This window comes from Oryctolagus cuniculus, chromosome 16, assembly GCF_964237555.1.
Source record: "Oryctolagus cuniculus chromosome 16, mOryCun1.1, whole genome shotgun sequence".
Lineage (NCBI taxonomy): Eukaryota > Metazoa > Chordata > Mammalia > Lagomorpha > Leporidae > Oryctolagus > Oryctolagus cuniculus.
In genome coordinates this window covers 42369997-42391449 of record NC_091447.1, presented here as the reverse complement: position 1 = coordinate 42391449, position 21453 = coordinate 42369997, and the positions used below count along the sequence as shown (strand labels likewise).

General features: G+C 41.1%; 1 protein-coding gene and 1 long non-coding RNA gene across 5 annotated transcripts in view; one reads left to right on the top strand and one right to left on the bottom strand.

The window, feature by feature from the left end:
- Window positions 1-563: 563 nt before the first annotated feature.
- On the top strand, window positions 564-20179 carry LOC127492628 (uncharacterized). 3 transcript variants are annotated; one of them, XR_007922256.2, is made up of 5 exons: window positions 564-2932; window positions 7898-8000; window positions 9060-9126; window positions 9332-9397; window positions 11590-13007. It is a non-coding gene; the product is annotated as an uncharacterized lncRNA (long non-coding RNA). The 3 variants fall into 3 exon arrangements; XR_011383212.1 differs by lacking the exon at window positions 564-2932 and adding an exon at window positions 19368-20179 and having other exon boundaries at window positions 6815-8000; window positions 11590-11877; XR_011383211.1 differs by lacking the exon at window positions 564-2932 and having other exon boundaries at window positions 6815-8000.
- CALCR (calcitonin receptor) overlaps window positions 4794-21453 on the bottom strand; it is a 163846-nt gene continuing 147186 nt past the window's right edge. Inside the window, 5 exon segments of one of the 2 annotated variants that reach the window (NM_001082375.2) lie at window positions 4794-6879; window positions 13883-13924; window positions 15152-15370; window positions 17719-17785; window positions 17867-17927. In NM_001082375.2, the coding sequence (NP_001075844.2) occupies window positions 6646-6879; window positions 13883-13924; window positions 15152-15370; window positions 17719-17785; window positions 17867-17927 (623 nt within the window). In that variant the 3' untranslated portion in view covers window positions 4794-6645. 2 annotated transcript variants of the gene reach the window in all.

Genomic DNA, 21453 nt, shown 5'->3' with positions numbered 1-21453 from the left:
CTCTCCCAAGGTGATCAATGCCTGGGTGCTAGCCCCAGTGGGTGCAGTATTCAGCAGCACTGCCACAAGCACTACACATAGTGTGTAGCCCTCAGTGTGAGCATGGATCCTGCTGCAGTGGCTCACCCCAGGCAATCAGGCTATCACCTGAGCATGTGGGGCCACCTGGAGTGACTGCCCGAGACCCAGCCACACCCTTCACCCTCCGATGCAGCCATAGTGTTTCCACAGTCCTAGCACACAAGGATCCCACAGCCGTGGGGCTTTGAGGATCCACTGTGCCCTGCCAATCAATCCTGTCCACAGAGAGGCAGAGATACTCTCAGAGCCAGCTGCCTGTGGGTCCTCTGCCTAGGCAATTTGAGCCCAGAGCCTGTGGTGTTTTGGGAGGGTGGGGGCACCTCACAGTCCTACGTGGGTGCCCAGCCCCTGTCAATCTTCACAGCCAGACTCGGGCATCTCCCTCTGCTGGTTGCTGGGCACAAGGACACAAGCTGGTGCAGCTATTACATAAGTCCAAAATGGTGCCTGCCCTCTCAGCCAGTTGCAGTGCACCATTGACAGGGGAATGGGGACAGAGGAACATCCCCCCTTTTCCCTCTATGTTGGTGGGTACCTTGTCCCCTACAGGAATCCAGGCTGGACTCATGCCATGCTTTCTCTGCAATTCTATCACCAGTGACTTGGGCTGCTGCAGTCTGGTGTCACCTCACTCTCCAAAGCTGGTGCTGAGGCTCTCAGTTTTTGGGTCCTGTGTTGTGTCCATGCTCACACTGTGAATCCACACCCTCACATAGAACTACAGCATCCCTCAGATTGCCCACTCTCCACTTTCAACTATTCTCCCCTAGCCTAGAGCAGTAAGCTCCCTCCCTATTCCACCATCTTGGAATTTTCCTCAAATCCATTTAATTCTGATCTGACTACCTTTCTTTGTTTCTGTATGTCACACATCCTTAAGAATAATTTGTAGGGAGCCAAGTACCTAGACCATCTTTTGCTGCTTTCCCAGGCCATTAGCAGGGAGCTGGATGGGAAATGGAGCAGCTGGAACTTAAACTGGTGCCCATATGATATGCCAGCATTGCAGTGGCACAGGATAACCTGTTATGCCTCAGTGCCAGCCCAGCTATTCCATTTTCATAACCAGTGGTCCCACTGGGTTCTGTTGTGTGATTTCTTATTTCCTTGCATGTTGTAATATCTTTATTCAAGTCTTCCAAAATACATTTTCAGGCTTAATTGGAATTCTTCATCACTCTCCCACATGGGTGCAGGAATTGGGCCATTCTCCACTGCTTTCCCAGGTCATAGCAGATTAGAAACAACGCCCACATGGGATGCTGGTGCCTCAGGCAAGGGTATTAACCTGCTGCACCACAGTGCCGCCCACCCCCCCATTCCTTTTTTTAAATGACTAATTCTTGAAATGCACACATCCTCCTAGATTTCTCCCAGGTTGCTATCTGGAGAGGGAACTAGCCACCTGGGCTAGCCCTATTGTGCCTCCAGTTCCATTCTTTCTTGACTCTCTACCTTTCTTAATTGCCTGACACATGGTTGATTGGTAAATGAATATTCATGGTCATTACCATCCTAACTCCTCAGGTCCCAATTCTTGAAGCCAATCATTTGTAGTCTTGCTAGACAGTGCTAAGTGCAGTTCTGCCTACTTACGCCTAGGCTTCAGGTTAGAGAGACCTAATTGAGAGACCATGGGAAGTTTCCCAAAAACATGTTTTGTCTCCCAAATATCTGCTCAAAGATGACATTTGAAGTGGAGAAGCTGCAAACTGGCACTGTATGTGAAAAAATTTCTGTCTAACCAAAGACAACTGTCACTACCAAAAAGAAGTCTTTGAAACTAAGGGATGCTGAATCTCATCCAAATACCTCTTATATTTGAAGGAGTCTGTGGGCCATAAATGAATTTTGATCAAATGAAGATGCATTTTACATGCAATCCCTCTTGTACTATCAACCGACAGGAGATGATGTCTAATAGCCTGTAGAATTAAAGGAGAACAATCTTAGGTTGAGAGGCAGGATAGTGCGTTAGGGCCAATCAGGAATGGCAATTCCAGATCACTCACTGAGTGACCTTGATAGAAATCCTATCTTGGTCACTTATGGTATAATTGTGGCGGGAAAGTTACTCAGCTTTTCTTGTACTTAGTTTTCTCACTATGAAAATGAGGATAAAGAGAGGATTAGTTGTTATAAGGAGTGGGCCTGTTTATATTGAGTACATATTACAGTGTTTCAATGATGGGTGGAGAGCCCTCTTCTTATTCATAAATCATTTCTATTGAAGGGATGTTCTCTGTTACTTTGAGTCCACAATCTCTCTCTCCTGATGACTGTACACATCATTGGTGCAGTGGAGAAGACTGCATTCAAAGAAATATTTCCTGTCAAAATATTGACTACCCAGCTTTCTGTGCAAAGATTTTGGGAGTTTGCGGATGGTTCTATGTTCAAGTGTATGGTCTCTGGGTAAGAGACCAGTGTGCTAGCTTTGAACAGCCAGTTTAGCAGGATTAAATGGGGACAGAGTTCCTAATTTTTTTTATTAAAGACATCCCAACTGGATTTATTGAATTTTTGTTTAGAACTTCACTAGCAATATTCTGAAATTTTATTTGAAGGCAACTTTTCTTAATTAAAATAATAGATTTCCTACACAAAGCAGACATCAGAGACATGAGGTGGTGCTGTTGGACTGTAGGCAAATAGGTGGAGCAGTTTGTCTCAGGGGAAGGGTTTCTGGGAAAGCTACATGGAAGATTGAATCTCAGCAAATAGAAAATGGACATGGATTAGTGACTTGGGAGATTTGATGGCTACTTCTTACATCAAGAAAATCTGAATTTCAGAGATGCTTGTGAATCCGAATGGAGGAAGACACACTAAAGATCATCTGACTTTTGCAGTAAGTTACACTTTCAATGGCTTTTTTCTCTTTAAATGCTTCATGTTATTCAGTGATATTGAACAGATGTTAATTCCATATCTACAAGAACAAAAACCTACAGAAATAGAATTCATTCTTAATTTTCAAATGTGACTTCTCTAATTTCCTTTGTCTGTGTGTACACATATTATCATACTCTGTTTCCACTACCCCACCATTCCATGTTATTCAGTGAAATCAATTTTAAATAAGCTTAAGCTAGTCTAAGAATGTAAGTTTGAACGTATGTGCTTATGGAAGTAAGGTATTTTACTTTCTCCTTAACAGATTGCATTTCCTACTGAGTTAGCTTGATTGTTTCTCTAGATATGGTTTTTGATATCTCCTCTTCATGACCAACGTTATTTTAAACCCTAATGTGTTAAGTGGCTTGATAAGTAGTTGAGCTGTAATGGAGCCAGTGGAAGAACTGTGAGATTCTGTTCTGTGACTTGTTTCTTACGACTGGGGCTCTCTTGACCAGTGCTGATGAGCACAAATGATCGCACCTGGAAGCACGTATTTTCCCACGCCCAAAATTACCAGTGGCTAGGATCTTAGGGTGATGGTTCACTTAGCAGGTTCTGATTTTTTTTTTACCACCAACAGGAAAGGAGTAATCACTACTGCAAAGAAACTTTGCTGTGATAACTACTCTTAAGAAGCATTTGCTTCGGACAAGGGCCAGCGGTGGCCGTGGCGGCAGCGGCTGGGAGACCAGCAGGGTTTCCGGAGCTGCCGGCCTTGACTGCTGAGTGCTGCCGACATGGCGGCAGCTCTGTGGGGCTTGCTCTCTGCCTTGTTGCTTCTCTCAGGGACTGCCCAGAACTCTGAGTTGCTTGGGGCTTCTGCCGAGGGGCTGGGAGGGAGTGGGGTTGGGAAAAAAAAAAATAAGAAGCATTTGCTTCATTGGCAATGGAAGATTATGGAACATCTGTTGAATCAATGAGTGAGGAATGGATGATGAATAAGTAAGAAGGGTTGCAGCTCTATGATAAGCATTTTGGTCTTTTCCAACACCTTTCCTCCTTTGTGGAACCATGATATTGACTTGTACCCAATGACCTATTCTGCCTCACTTTGTAGTAGGGATTAGTGTAGTAACTCTGAAAGAGTTACTCTCTTGAATCGGATTTCATGGTATGTTGGGAAATTACCTTTGTTCATTATCACAAGGATTCATAGTATCCACTAGGAGTGCCCTCTGGCACATACAGGGGAAACATGGAGCCATTACGCATCCTTTGTCTAAAAGCATCACCCAGATCTCACAAGGCAACAACTGTAGATGCTGTCCCCAAGATGCGAAGAGCATACAAATTGCTCCTGTTCCCCTTTCTTAGTTCATCATGGCTTTCATTTCATCCTTGCTGTTTCCAATTCATGCTTTCCAGATATGAAATCTTTCCAACTGTAGCTTTTCTGCATTCTCATTATATTTAATTAGGTTTAGTCTTTCTCCAAAACTATATTAGAACTGTTGCAATCATTAGTTTTTAAGCTCTAATACGATGCTGAACAGAACAAGTCTGGTCTCAAAATAATGAAAAAAAAATAAAAGGATGTAATGCTTTCTTACCCTAGATTTCTTTGCTATTCTCTCTTAAGCCTAAACAATATACATTGACAGTTGCGTATGGTTTTTGTGCTAGCAATGGTATGAGAACTAAGTTTATAATCAAATTGAAGACTGAAGGTGGTTACAAGACTTTGATATTTTTGCACAGGATTTCTAATCTCTGCTTTTGGATTATCCCCCTGTTGCACTACAAACAAGATGGGATGTCAGGGCCATGGCAGAAACTCAAAAGCAAGCATGGAATGATCAGGAGACAAGATGAATGAATGAAGAGATGAACAATATATTTCTGTAGAAAAATAATGCAAATATACATCTTTTTGCTTTTCACATACTCTATTAATTTATACACACATACACATATATATATAACATAAGCATTTCACATCATTTTGGCACTATGTGCAATTCTATTTTAAGCTATTTTGTTTTCTTCAGCCCCTACTATATTAGCACAATAACACCTAAAATATTTTAGCAATATATTATCACATTTGTACTAGAGCTGCCTGAAATACTGTTTTTCATGTCTGTAAACAAAAATAGGAATGTTAATACATAACACTGTGATTGAAAAAATACCTTCTTTTCAATTCCTCCCTTACATGCAGTAAAGGAGACTTAAACTACTTTAGTATCCAAAATACATTTTCACTGGAGAAATAGAATTTTTCTCTGAGTGCACTAAATGTGTAACCAGAGCAAATCAATTGATTGTTTTTCCACAACTTAATTGCTTCTGAAAGGCAGTGGCATAAATGATATAGATGAGACTGGAGATTTGGAAAGTTTCAACTTATTTAGCATCCAAATTAAATGAGAACTATTACTGTTGCAAATTCACAAATTAATTTCAGATGCCAGTGATGATTCCAGGTTATTCAGGGATTTTCAAAGATCTTATGCTGAGAACTAAAGAGATGTGGAAATAAACTACTGGGTTTTAATGAGAAATTTTACTTTGAACATGAATTAATATGGTTAAACTTGTAGGAGTTACATTTTTCCCCTCCTGTTTTGCTAATAGCAGCAAACAAGAGGTCAACCACAAACTGATTTCCAATTAGCACTACTGAATCTTCCTGGGAACGCCAGATCTTGTTAAGCTTTGAAGCAGGGTGGAAGGCAGTTAATGGACTTATATGGAGTCTTGTAATTACCAGTCTTAAACAAATTTGTCTTTTACTGCTAGATAGCACCCAAGGGCAAGAGGTAATCTGCTTTATAAACCTTGGAGTGATTTGCTTTATAAATCCTGGAGTTTAGGAAAGTGGAAAACTCTTTTAAGAGCATTTTGTTCCATGAAGAATTATGATTTTGGCAGTTTTCTGAAAAATTTTGTGATGGATTCTTTGTGACCTCCGTTTATAATGTCAGCAAACAAAGCACAGTCAACATTAGACCAATTCCTTACAGCACTCTGGGCCTGCCCAATGGACAGGCTTATCCAAAGCCAAGCTGAACACGTACTATTACCAGCAAATTGAATCTAAATTTGTCTTTCAAAGCATTAGGTCTTCCTGCCAGATGCAGGTCTCTTCCCCTCTTCCCCCGCGTGCTTAGTCATCTTGATGTTAAAAAGCCACTGTGTCCACAGAGGTCGTGTAATTTGTGCGGTTTACACTGTATGGATGGTAGAACATTTCAATACATCAGAATTGATCGAAATAAAAAGATTAAAAATCAGATCCATAGCCAAATACAGAAAGTCTGATTCAAAATCTAGAGTTAAAAAGAAAAAATATTGACAGTGATTTTAATTTTTCAAAGGTATAAATGGCTCAAGATTAACAAGGAGCACCCTGTATCTGCACTAGGTCAATTTGTGTTTTTCTTGGATACCTTGCTTGTACTACTATGTCATCTGCATTTCAGTCTTGGGTGAATGATGGAGTTCACAAGTTGCAGTGGGAGACTCCATTCCTAGACTGTCTCCCAGAGCAATAGTACCAAGGATAACTCTCTCCAGATTCACTATGGACAAATTCACTTACTAATTCTTCACAAATGATATGCTCAGCTCCTGGAGGAGGGGGGTCACTTTAAATGCATGGTCTATCTTTCCCCCAGGTGATGAAGGCTCAGTGAGCACGATGCTGTGTTGGCTTCACAGTCAAGCAGATGACTCTTGCTCGATGATGTTCAAGGGGATGATCTCGGCACCCTCCTCGCCTAGGCTGTGGGCCGGGTCGTTCCTGGGCTCCTGGTGGTAGATATAAACGGGGATGCCGCCTTCCTCAGCCGAGGCTGCAGTGCGGGAAACGGAACGGTGGGCGGGGCGTCTTCCCCAGCGCTGGTTCCATTGGATTTTAAACTGTACCCATTGGCGCTTCACGGTGGTCTGGACCTGGAAAAGAGAAGGGGTTTCGTTTCCACATGGTTGTTACGGATGACCCACGTGAAGGTTATGAGCACACATAACACCCATCAGAGGCTGAGGGAGGCCGAGCTGCAATTCTGCTCTTGAGGGCTGTGTGGTATTTGCTGTGGCTGTGGACTACGCACTCTTGGAAGCAGAATTTGCAAACTGGAGGACTGCGTTGTCACTGGGAAGGCTATTTGCTACTTTTGAGCACAGGCTGCTTGAGCTCTTAAATCCAATGAATGAAAGTTGATTGGTTTTCATGATGTGGCTTACGAGTGCTATCGGGGGAAAGGTTTGGGAAACCATTTAGAGGGCAGAGGATCTCCCAGCCACTTAATAGTCAGGAAAATGTGTGTCCGGCACAGTTCTGGGTTTGATGGTGAGGGCCTCATCCTGTGGATTTTCACTTATCCAACATGGCTTATGGTGCAGTGTGTCAGATAAAACTCTGATTTTAATGCAGTGCCAATTTTGTAAGAACAAAATCTCAAACCCATAGGCAGGTTGCTAAACAGTTTTATAAATATGATAAGCTACCTATTGAACACAAGGAGGAGAGAAGATGCTGAAGTCGGGAAACTGTAAATATGAAATCTCTAATATGACAACTTCAACCAGCAGACCAGGAACCTGCTGCTTGGGCTCTGCTCTTTCAGGAACTACAGTTCATCTGTAGTTCTGAGAGTTTCTATTGCTTAGTACATAAAACATTTGTGTCATTCCATGGTTCATTCTGCTGTTAAACACAAGTATACCTGCTACATAGGAGAGAGAATCTGGGAGAAATATAAGTTATCTAGCTAGCTGATCATGGAAAACCATTTTACCTATATTTGTAAATATCTAAAAGATAAAAATGACAGAAAAACCTAATGGCACAAAACTGTTTAATATAAGGCTGAATGCTTCTGTGACAAATGCTTTTTTCTGTTTACATTAAAAGTAACATTGTCCCCTGAGAGACATACAATTGTCATATAATTTTAAATATCTTACTTAGAAAGCAAAGTTCAATGATCCAGGAAAAGCAAGTCAAGAAGGCATGGGATTTGTAAGTGGAGATACATCTTCACACAGCAAAGCAAGATTCAAGATGACAAATGGTAATCAACATAATCTGGTATTCTAATTTTATTTAAGAGACTAAGACAAGATGTTTCAGTGCTAAGGAGTGAGGTGTATCCTGCAGCTGAACTTGGCACTGACAGAAACCACACAGAATGAAGGATGATGGCCCGTAGAAGTTAAGTGACTACCGATGGCTTACTATGCACCACAGTGCAAGCACTGGATTTGTGTTAAGTTGTTTGATCCTCACAAGAGCCCTGTAAGAAGGGCACTATTGCTATCTTCACTTTGTAGATGAGTAGCTGAGGTCGTACAATGTGTCTGCAGTAAGACAGTGACAATGTGGTAGTCTCAAGTGAAGCCCAATTTTATTTTGGTTGTGCTGTTTAGAACCTAGAAACCATCAAATGTCTGTCTGAAGCATTGGGAAATATACTGGTTCAATGTATTTTTGGATTAGCAATGATCCCAGGTAAAGGAAATCAATAGTTTCCATGAATTCATCATCTTCCAAATACAAAGACTATCCTCATAGCTAAAACTTACACAGGTATTCCAAGGTAGACAATGACAAGTTTAGAGTGAGTTTGCAAAAGTGCCCAGTAGATAAAAGTTAATTGTTTTCTTATCTGTCCTTTCAAAATAATCCTCATCAGAAGATCCATATATGTTAAGCTTGAGTACAAAAGGTGTAGAGCCTTTTCTGGTTTTCCAAAATTATTTTTACAGAAAGGTTATAATTTTGGGATGCAATTAGAGAAAGTAATGAACCTATCTCTCTACGTGGGGATGACAATCTGCTTCCATTTGTAAAAGACAGTCAGTAGTTAAACATGGGGCGTTACCTCCTACAATACCACAGGTTGAGCCTGAAACTGCTTTGTTGACAAGAAAAAGAGCAATGAACCTTTTGAACAAAAAAAAAAAAAAAAAAAGGGAGTACCTAGCTGCTCCCCCAAAGCAACAGAAATATTAGGAATTGTCAAATGAGATAGACAGCATATAAAGTTTTGAATGAAATAAATTCATCACTCACTTGAGAAGAACACAAATTGCTTTACTTTTTTCTCCTGACTGTACAAATGCATTTACAGCTTTAAGAGTGAGCCATGGTGTGATGGTTTGAAGACATTGTTCCAGCTGACTCTATTACAAATGAGGGTGAGTTTCCTGGCTGAGCCTCAGCCATTGCAGGCATTTGGGGACTGAGTCTACAGATGGGGGAGTTTTCTCTAATTTATTTAAAAAAAAAGAGCTATAGAAGGTAGGTGTTTGGACTCAGTTCTTACATCCAAAAGGAAGAAAATCAGGTTGGAATCTTTGTGGTTGGATCTGAGTTGTTTTGACTTTGCCCTTTCTCTGTTAGGTGCACATTGACTGGAACATAAGGTTTATCTTATCTCGGGAGTTTTTACCTAATGAACGAAAAGATGTAAGTCTACTTCCTCACTATTTCAGTTAAAAATAAGTTTTTTAACTTTTATTTAATGAATATAAATTTCCAAAGTACAGCTTATGGATTACAATGGCTTCCCCCCACCCCATAATGTCCCTCCCACCTGCAACCCCCCCTTTCCCGCTCCCTCTCCCTCTCCCCTTCCATTCACATCAAGATTCATTTTCAGTTCTCTTTATATATAGAAGATCAGTTTAGCATATATTAAGTAAAGATTTCAACAGTTTGCACCCACATAGAAACACAAAGTAAAAAATACTGTTTGAGTACTAGTTATAGCATTAAATCACAATGTGCAGCACATTAAGGACAGAGATCCTACATGAAGAGTAAGTGCACAGTGACTCCTGTTGTTGACTTAACAAATTGACACTCTTGTTTATGGCATCAGTAATCACCCTAGGCTCTAGTCATGAGTTGCCAAGGCTATGGAAGCCTTTTGAGTTCACCGACTCTGATCATATTCAGAGTCAGGTCGTAGTCAGAATGGAAGTTCTCTCCTCCCTTCAGAGAAAGGTACCTCCTTCTTTGATGACCTGTTCTTTCTACTGGGATCTCACTAGCGGAGATCTTTCATTTAGGGTTTTTTTTTTTTCCAGAGTGTCTTGGCTTTCCATGCCTAAAATACTCTCATGGGCTTTTCAGCCAGATCCGAATGCCTTAAGGACTGATTCTGAGGCCAGAGTGCTGTTTAGGACATCTGCCATTCTATGAGTCTGCTGTGTATCCCACTTCCCATGTTGGGTCATTCTCTCCCTTTTTTATTCTATCAGCTAGTATTTGCAGACACTAGTCTTGTTCATGTGATCCCTTTGGCTCTTAGTCCTATCATTATGATTAATTGTACGTTATCCCTCTTAGTATTTTTTTGTTTGTTCTACTTAATACTTTTGGTTGAATACTGTAATCAATACACAGTTATTCTTAAGTGTTGAAACTTAACTGAAAAGTGATTGCTGTTAAATATAAGAGTGGGAATAAGAGAGGGAAGAGATGTGTAATTTGGGACATGCTCAAGCTGACTTGCCCCAAATGGTAGAGTTAGAAACATACCAGGGGATTCCAATTCAATCCAATCAAGGTGGCATGTACCAATGCCATCTCACTAGTCCCAGTGATCAATTTCTGTTCACAGTTGATCATAATGATAGGACTAAGAGCCAAAGGGATCACATAAACAAGACTAGTGTCTTCAGTTAAAAATAATTCTAAAAAGCACTGTGAATTCATTTGGAACTTAGAAAGGAATTATAATTTTAAGTGGTTTTATGATTGGCAGCTGGAACCTTATTAATCAGATGCTCAGGGATGTTTCTACTATTGACAAAGTTAAGCACTCCAAAAGGGTAAAAATATTATCAGCAAAATCTCTACTTGTCTCTCTACTTTTAGAGACTTTACATGCTCTATAATTTGAAGTATTTAAGTATGTCATTGTAATAACAGGGCTTTTAATTCCCTTTGGTTACCTACTTTCCTGTATTGTGGAATATTTTTTATTCTAAAATATATAATGTTCAAAAATTAAACATTTTTAAATATTCCTAAATAATATTCTCAAATAACATTCCCCTGCATCTCCCCCATTAAGCCAAGAGCATTCATTGTTTCAAGAACAAGTTGGATTCTATCTAGAAGAATGGTCTTATGCTGCTGGGTTTAGATCCCACACTTTAAGTACTACCTTGGGAACTCAGAAATCTATCTTCATCCCAGACCTGCTGTTGGTGGGGCCCAGCAAACCTTCCAGATGATTCTGATGCACACTCAAGTGTGAGGATACTCAGATAGAACAAAGAAATTATTGCTTGGGTTTGAGTCCAAAAGCTCATTTTCTTGTCTATGGAAAAACAATAGTTATGAAAACTAGGTTTTATTGAGCAAGAGAAAGAATTTCTAAACAGGAATGCTCTTTGCATATGTAGTGAAAAGCTTACTGATCTGAAAATTGAATTTCACTAAAAGCCATGATACAGAGAACATACAAGGTGTGACTTAGGGAGAGTCTCAGAAGTGAGAGTACAGAGCCCTTCTGGTCCTGAGAAAGAAGGGAGGGAGAAAAACGACCTTGCATTTCTCATGACGTAGCTGGGAAAAATGGGGAGAGGGTTAATTTGCTTTCTTAGTTACACCCCATTCAAGCAGGTCCGTCTTTTTGATTCTGATAGCCCTGCAAAGAAGTGTCACATTGTCCCTGGTAACACGTCCAACTGGTGACCGAGCAGTGGAGTGGCAATGTCACAGAGTCTGCATGGCATGAAGAAGCTCTTAAGTGCTGCATAGCAAAGAAGTCTGGAACTGAAATAAGACAGTGGCTTGGTCAAGGAGGCTACAGCGTGAAGGGAGCTGGCGTGACTTGGTATCAGTGGCACTTCTGGACAAAGGCTTTGGAAGTGTCTGTATTTTTTTCCAGAGAGGCTGGTGGAACAGGGGACATGAACATTTGTGATATTAAGGTGAGATTCTTCCAGTCATGCTACGTTCACCTACAAACAATCCACAAGGCATGGACAACAGCAAGGAACACAAGAAAGGATGAAAATCCAGGGGTTGTCAGTATCTCTCTTGTGAGCTGCTATTTGGAAACCACTTTGTTGCTGTCATCTTTCTGAGGTCTCTTAGATGCCTCAAATTTTACTATTATATTTGGATCCTAAATGTCCATACACCTGGAAGAACTGTTGTAGAAAATGTATTCCCTCATGGACAGCTCTTGATTCCTATTATTTTAATTCTCAATTCTTTCCCTGCTTCTAGTCTACCTATGGACCCTCTAAGACCCATTTTCATAAGATTCACTGGTAATATTACTGATATCAGTTGTGCAATGAGGAGATACAAATTTTAATATATTAGCCCCTTGATCCCTGCTAAAATTCGATTCAGCCAAAATTCCATCATAGCTCTATCTCAATTGCAGCCAGAAATAACTTCCTGCAAGAGGGAGTGCCTGGCCTATATTCACATGGTAAGGTGATGTGTATACAGAATACCCAGCTGAGACCTGGATGCCTGAAATCGCTGGGACTGTGATATTACCTTCGGCACGGGACAGTTTCTGTATTATTGGAAATGTCACACTTGTACCTCCTGTAATAGGGAACTTAAGGGAAATGGTTTCTTTAGTTCAAGAAAGTTAACATACTCGAATGAATGAGACATTTCAGTTGTTAGGAGTACCTCTGGGTTTGTTTGTTGTTTGATACTTCCAATGACAGCATCATAGTTGACTCAATAAATATTGCAGTAGTTTCACAAATGTTTGTAAACCTCTCGTGCTTTTCAAGATATTCCCCTCCTGAATCTGATTTTTATGTGAGACCTGGTTTAACACTATTTTAGATCAAAAAATTTGCATGACCACTGTAACAACTCGGAATGCACACATATATATTCACAGAAGTTAACATAAGTCAGGTTCAAGTTATATATGCTTATTACTCTTTACTGTTCTCAGCAAGGGAGAGCTCACATTAAAAAGAGGTCTTAGGAACCTAGTCTAACCGCTAGCAATAGTGAATGCACAAGGTTTTTTGTTGAATGAAGGAATTAGTTGGTAGATGAAGGATAGAATTAAATGTTCCAATGGAAAGAGAAAATATGAAAAATGAAAACCTTGCCACACTGGGGATGGAGATGAGCAACAGGTCATAGGGCAGCAAAATGTTTAAAGAAATAAGGAATAGAGAAAAAGCATCAGCTGATAATGCATGGAAATAGTCCTAGTTACTAACAGGGAAACATGGTGACATTCATCTTCCATAAAAATTATTCAGAGTAGGAATCTAAAATCCAAAATGCTTTTTCATTAAGTCTTGTAGTCTTAGAAAAAAAATGTTCTGGAGGAGTGCTAGAGAATTTAACTGGGAGTCAGAAGGGTTCCATTCCTCGTTTATAACCCTGACTATGTTTGGGGTATTCAGCAAGTCCCATGATCTTTATGGAGCTTAGATTTCTCACCTGAAAATTATGTTTCAGCAAGATTTCATTGAAAATAAGGGTATGGTGACTACAAATACCATGAAGGACCTCTAAAGCCTACTAATGTAAATAGTCAAGACTCAGAGGATTCTCTTTTTAAAAATTACTTAACATTAGAGCAATTTTCAAGATGCGGAATAAGCTAGAACCAAGCAACTCAAAACGAAATCAGTGAACAAGTTGGCTAGATATTGGCTCTGCCCTAGCAAAGGTTTGGGCCCACTAAAGGGAAGAGGGACATGGCTTCTCTTTCTGTGGGAATCCCGAATATTTTTCATTATTGCTGTTAGGATGTGACCCAAGGAACTTAGAAGTTAGCTGCCTGCCTGGAATACTGTGCCACATATCCATAGATAAGATTAGCTCAGAGTGGTAGAAAAAAACACAGCTCTGAGGTCAACTTCAGGGGTGAGAGCAAATGAAATGTGTACAGAGGCCTTTGGGAAACTGTACAATATCGAATTTTAACATGGAATTTACCTCATTGTTGCAGAAACAGTAGATAGTCGCCACAAAGAATCCCTGAAAAGAAAAGGAAAAACAGAGTCGAAGTTGTTTTTGCATGCATTATGTTGTTTAATAATCACTGGAAGGAGATTTCCTGGAGAGGAACATTTCGCTACTGCAATAGCAAGTCAAGGCTCAATGAAATATAAAGGCAAGAAAAAGATGCTTATCACTGGTATTCAGCAATGCACTGCAACCACATTGCACCATGTGCTTTTATTGTTAGGATTCCATCATTTGAGTATAAGTCTAGCTCTACTACATCTGGTTAATGTACTGCTTCCTTTAACACAGAGATTTACAACAGAATATGCTGATTGCAGTGGCTTTGAAAAGAATGTACTTAAAAATGGCTAAAACTGAGATCCTGTTGAGTTCAGTAGAGAAATTTATAAACAGAAGCATCACAGCAGGTGACTGGGGGCCTGCCTGTGTCCTGGGTTGCCAAGGTGTACGAGGGCAGCACTGTACCCACATCCAAATTCATGCCTCAAAGACATGGACTAAGGAACCCCTGAGGTCTTCATCACTGTTAAACAATAGCTCAGATTATTTAAATCTTTAAATTTTCTTTTTAGAACTCTGTTTTGACCACCTTCTCATTCTAAGATTTGTTTTCATCAGTAGAAAATAAAACTAACTGGAAATTTGAAATTGAGATGGCAAAATGCTGGCCTAACAGCTTGTAGTAGAATCATCTCTGCCTTAGGACCTCTTGTGTTCCATCTTGCTTTCAAAATACCCAGCACTACTGGCCTTCCGGGGTGGGGAGTGCTCATCTAGGGCAGAATCAACAGAAATAGGGCAGGGGAAGACACCAGCTGGCCTAGCACAGCACCTGAGATCCTACTGCATTCTCTCCTATGTGAGGACAAACTCCTTCTACAGCCAGTGAATGGGCATGGATGCATCCCTGACATTTGTCTGACAATGGGAGGGTGATAGAACAGGAGGCACAGGTAGCTCTGTGCAAGTTCATTACTCCTTATCTCCCCAGAGTCGGTGCTGATTTAGGGAAAGAGGTTCTGACAATCACAGTAGTTAGGGGTGTGACCAACTGAGGTCCAGGAATATTGGGAAAGCAGGCACAAGTGCCTCAAAACAAAAATCTGGTCTCCGTTAGAATGCTGGCTGGGCTTGCTGTATTGGAGGCTGTCGATTACATTTAAGGTCATGGGCTTTAGAATTGGAAATCAACTCGCAACACAAGTAATTAACAAAATACGCCATTGGCGTCCCTACCTGGAAGTGAATCAGAGAGTGCATGAGGTAATCGTAGATCTTCCCAAGAATCTTGTTGGAGGGCCTCCAGGGGAAGACGACAAACTGGATTCCCAGCAGGGGCACCAGGATCATGGTGGCCTTCACAGCCTTCAGGTACATGTGTGACTCTGCTTCGTGGGTTTCCCTCATCTTGGTCACTAGCACCCGGACGATGTTGAGCAAAAAGAAGAAATTGACCTGCAAAGATACAGGTCAAACACATCAGCCGGATGAGTGCCACCATCCTCGCTTCTGCGTAGCCAGTGTGGGGAGGAGTGATTACAGGCAGAGAACAGTGGAGTCTGCCCGAGGGTCACACGGGTCACTCGGAGTTCCTGCACCTGCGGACCACAGGCCCTCAGGTCTGGATTCATATTTCCTGAATGGAGATATTTCTCCTGTAATGTCAATGCATTAGGTGCAACTGAATAACACCTTTGGTATACAGAGAAATGTGCTATGTGAAATTCATTCTTTCACCCAGAGTTTCTGCTAAGGAGAAGTTTGTTGTAAACATCTAGGATCTTTGAGAAATTCTTCACATTTATCAGATCCTCTTTGGCATGCCCAAGCTTTAGTTTGGTGAAATTAGGGTTCAGAAATTTCAACATTCAACACAAGCTCAGTGAGTGAGTCGGTGATATGCCTTGTTCTCATTTTTGAAATGTTGATTTTTGAAATCAACTCACAAAGGGTGTTTATGCCTTATTTTCATAACTTTTTCAAAGGGGAGGCCTACATTCACGTTTAAAGAGTCTCGTGCTCTACCGACTGATCTAGCCGAGCAGATGACACGCACTTCGAAATCTTCCCTTTTCATTATCAATATTTTTCCACTTAGAAAGGGTGGCTTAACTGACGGTGAAATGAAAACTGAAAAATTTAGACTTGAGTTTAGGCAAATATGAACCTGGGTAACAACTGCTCCAAAGAAGATAAAGAACATCACTCCAGCAGTTCCCTCCCACTGCCCTGCATTCAACACCCCACCTCAGGGACCTGCTATCTCCATTACACAGAAATGGAGTATTATTTAGTATGTACCAATATTTTTTAAAGATTTATTTGAAAGAGTTACACAGAGAGAAGGAGAGAGGTCTTCCATCCGCTGGCTCACTCCCCAAGAATCACCACCTCACTGAGCTTGTGTTGAATGTTGAAATTTCTGAACCCTAATTTCACCAAACTAAAACTTGGGCATGCCAAAGAGGATCTGATAAATGTGAAGAACTTCTCAAAGATCCTAGATGTTTACAACAAACTTCTCCTTAGCAGAAACTTTGGGTGAAAGAATGAATTTCACATAGCACATTTCTCTGTATACCAAAGATATTAAAAATTACTTTATCAGGTGCAATAAGGGTACCCACTTACAAGACAATATCAAAGATCAAAACAGAATATATAATACATCTTACAAAAATAAAACTAATATTTGATCAGTATTATATGGATTGGTTCAAAAGACAAAATTATTTGTCTAGAGAAATTGAAGAAAAAAAGAAAATAAGAAATATATTCTGGGTCACAAACTTCTCTTTCTGGCTGGGAAGGCTAGTTTTGAAAAAGTTTGTTTTTCAAATTTAATTGCTAATTTAAGAGTGGTATGAGTAATTTTTTCTACATGGAACAGAAATTAATGGTACCCCCAAAAAATTCAAGAAAAGAGAACTTGGATAAAAGTTGAATTCTTGTGTGCTGCACAGGTTCAAGACTCAGGTTAGTGGGTCCTCATGAGAATGGTTGTGCTAACGAGTAAATCACTGCTCTGGAGACACTAAGGCCAGGAGAATTAGAAGACTGTTTGGAATGATAACCTAGTCTGATGAATTACTAATGATGCTTGTTGAGTGTAGAGGCAGAATCTAGTCCATAACTTAAGACTGCTTTTATTCTCACCCTTGACTGAAGAAAATGCTGTATTTGAGATTAATAGGAAATTATCTAAATACTACATTTAATGGTTCTGATGTGGTCAACATGACATAAACCATGAGTAGACTTAACAAACGTCTGCATCTCTCTACATCCCAACCTCTTACTATTCTGTGACTTTGAGGTCACTCTAGTCTTTTCTAAAGAGTGAGCCCTCCTGATACAAGAGGGCTGATGTTAGGAACCACAAGGCAATGTACGGGCAATGCCTGACCAGCGGATCCACGCACCAAAGATGAAGCAGAGATGGCTTTGTTTTGCAGAACCTGAGGAAAACGGCATAGGGGGTGAATCTACGGTCTCTCACTTTTTATCAGCAACACCTTTTCACCTTTCTTGTAGCCCCTTGGCCTTCACCTTTACCTTGAAGAATCTAGTTATAGAGGTTTTTAAAAACTAGCTGCAGAGCTGCTATAGTGTGTGCAGCAACTATACTATATAACCCATCCACCTAGGTGTGGACAAAAGGCTTTTTTTAAAGACTCTAAAATCACGTCGTTGTTATAGAATGTCATTCAATTAGTTTAAGTTATTATAGGATATAGGTTATATATAGAAATCCCAACCAAGAGAGAACTTTAGTAATAATGAACTTAAAGAGCAGTTCTCACCACCAGAGCTGCCATCACTGGGCCATGGATGATGTAAAGCAGATGGGTCTCCACGCTCATCCAGCAGCTGAAAAATCAGAAGGGACCAGGTCAATGCAGACACCTTTCACCCACGAATATGCTAACATAGAAAGTCTATGATGCTTACTTGTCATTGAAGTAGATTGCTCGAGTAATAGCGTGGATAGTGGTTGGCACCAGTGGGAACCCTGAAAGTGAAAAGTACACATCACACTTGGCCTCTTGGTCACCAGTCGTAATTATAATTGCATGGAAGATGTTAGTATACTTGCAAAAATAGTTGCCCATTAGTGGTTTCTCTCAAGATACCCCCTCAATGTTGTCATATAAATTTTCCTTTACCATGCCAGGTAAAACTGTTCCTGGTTAGAAGGTCATGTACTTTCAGAGTTTGGTTAAGAATATCCAACCAAAAGCTTTTAGCAAATGACCCGGTAGAGTAAGCAGGCACTCTTTTGCTCACACTATGACTACCACTGTGATGCCTGTGATCGGGATGAAGGTGATGATAATGATGATTAAACTGAGACCAGAATGTCTTTCCACCGTGGGTGAACGTGGCTTTCTTATGAACAGAAGCTGGGGCACTCTGGATAGATGTACACTCTGGACATCATATGAAAGCCACAGTCTCAGTCTCGTTGCTCCTAAGCAACAATGGTATACAGAGAAATAATGTTCACATTATTTCTTCTGGCTTTTTGTTTTCTGATGCTAACACATGCATTGATCCTGCTTCCTTTTAACACCAGTGCTGCAGGGAAGCCAGTGCTGCCCCTACTCTCTGTAAGTTCTGGCTACTGAAACTTTAGGAGTATATCCAGGTTAGTGTCCACTTCCCTGACTAATCCCAAGGTACTGGTACAAATCAACTTGGAATTAGTAAATTCATCAATGCAGATACTAACAATGCAGCCTGTCAATTATTTTAAAAATACATCTTATTCTGTGTAATTTTCATAAAGATTTTCTACTGAGATGTACCTTTGTGCAAATGAATATTTTCTGATTTGATTGCTCCATCTGTAGAAATTTCTGTTTTTGTTATTGTCAGATTAAGAAATGTGTCCAGAAGAGAACCCTATCCATGTTTCTAAAAATTATATGAAAAAGGTCTCAAAGGCTAGAGTTTTTAACCTAAGAATAACCCCAACTTTTATATTTGAGTTTTTTTACACAAAATATGAGTCTGTTGTCTATAGAACTTCTAACATTCCATTTCCTCATCTGGATTCAGAAACTCAATCTTTGGAATTATGATGAAAGACATACTTCAGGATGAGACAGCAGGAGAGGTGTGTGGAAGTCCCGGCATCTTGTAGAAAGGGAAGGGTATTTCCCACCTAACAGGGAGGGGAGAAGAGACCTGCATCTTTTAACGTGTGTGTGTGTGTTATGAGGGCAGTGGGGGTCTCTGCTTCCTTCTCCCTCTTTTTATGCAGCCTTTCTTTCTTCCTCCTCTTTTCCCCTCAGGCCCTAAGATCAATAACAACTCATCCTACCCATTAAAGGTGACGAGGATAAGAATGATCCTCTCTCCACAGTAGTCTTTGTTTTAGGGAGATGAGACAAATTCTGTTTGTTTGACATAAACATTCATGGGGGAATTTCCTTCCTTTGATTTATAGGAAAGAGGAAACCAGCAAAGTGAAGAATCAATCTGAAGAATGCTATAAAATCAATGATTTTTCTGAAGTTGCTTCAATTCGAGGAGAACCAACTACTAAATGGTGCCATGCAGACTTGGAAGAGTAACTTCGGAGAGAACCATTCTTTCATTTTTCTGTTGGGGAGAATTTCACCCCCAAATACTTGTTTACCCTGGGTGATGTTTACGATGCCTCATAATTCTTTGAGCTCTTTCCAGACCCTGGTGTTGATAACATTATTCTCAGCTGAAATGGGTAGATGGAATTTATATTACCTGTAAACAAACTGAGGACTCAGGATATAGTTTTTGGGGGTCAATTCATTTTTTGGTGTAGCCCAGTGTTTAAGAATCTTTACAAAGTATAGGTTATGCCATTTTTTATGGACATTATAAGATTTGCAACCTACCAAACTGTTTTACTGTGATAATTTTGAATGAACAATTAAAATATTATCTAGTAAAGATTTCTTCTTCTCTGCCCCATTACATTTTTTAAAAAGATTTATTTATTTATTTATTTGAAAGGCACAGTTACAGAGAAGCAGAGGCAGAGGGAGAGAGGTCTTCCATCTGCTGGTTCACAGACAGACCTGTGCTGATCCAAAGCCAGGAGCTTCCTCCAGGTCTCCCACACAGGTGCAAGGGCCCAAGCTCTTGGGCCATCTTCCTCTGTTTCCCAGGCCATAGCAGAGAGCTGGATTGGAAGTGGAGTATCCAGGTCTCGAACCAGCACCCATAGGGGATGCTGGCACTGTAGGCATTGGCTTCACCTGCTATGCCACAGCGCCTGCCCCTCCATTACATTCTTTAGATACTACTTTTTCTTGAGAAGCTTTTGGTAGTCATTTTCCTTGCATCCAAAGATAATGCTTGCCAAATATTCTTTTTTTTTTAAAAAAATATTTATTTATTTACTTGAAAGTCAGAGTTACATAGAAAGAGGAGAGGCAGAGAGAGAGAGGTCCTCCAAACGATGGCTCACTCCCCAGTTAGCCACAATGGCCGGAGCTGCACCCATCCGAAGCCAGGAGCCAGGAGCCTCCTCCAGGCCCCCGACGTGGGTGCGGGGCCCAAGGACCTGGGCCACCCTCCACCGCTTTTCCAGGCCACAGCAGAGAGCTGGATGGGAAATGGAGCAGCCGGGTCTTGAACCGGCGCCCATATGGGATGCCAGCGCTTCAGGCCAGGGCGTTAACCCACCGTGCCACAGCGCCGGCCCCATCTTGTCAAATATTCTAAGAGGCTATTTCTTTAAACATGTTACTTGGGGGCCAGCACTGTGGCATAGCGAATAAAGCCGCCTCCTGCAATGGCGGCATCCCATATGGGCACTGGTTCGAGTCCCGGCTGCTCCACTTCTGATCCAGCTCTCTGCTATTGCCTGGGAAAGTAGAAGATAGCCCAAGTCCTTGGGCCCCTGCACCCACCTGTTAAGACCCGGAAGAAGCTCCTGGCTCAGGATTGGTGCAGCTCTGGCCCTTATGGCCAACTGGGGAGTGAACCAGACTAACCTCTCCCTCTCCCTCTCTCTCCCTCTCCCCCTCTTCCCCTCCCTCTCCCCTTCTCTCTCTCCTCTCCTTCTCTGTGTAGCTCTGACTTTCAAATGAATAAATCTTTTAAAAAACATATTTGGCACTGTAATTTTTCAATGATTAAAAAGTGTGGTGGGGGTGGGCATTTGGCCGAGCAGCTACGACACTATTTTGGATGCCTGTGTTCCACCTTGGTTTGCCCAGGTTTGATTCCTGGCCCTGACCCCTTTCTGCAGCTTCCTGCTAGTGCACACCCAGGAGGCAGTGGTGATGCTCAAGTAATTGGGTTCCTCCTACCCACGTTGGGGACCTGGATTGAGTTCCTGGTTCCTGGCTAGTTTGGCATAGCCCAGGCCATTGCAGGCATTTGGGGGAGTGAAGCAGTAGATGCAAGCATGTTCTTGCTCTTTCTCCCCTCCCCACTTCATCTCTCAAATACCACCTTTTGAAAAATGCTCAGTAGAATTTTGGGGCATATTTGTGTGTGGCAGTGGAGAATGAAAGACTGAGCCATAAGTTAAAGTCACATCT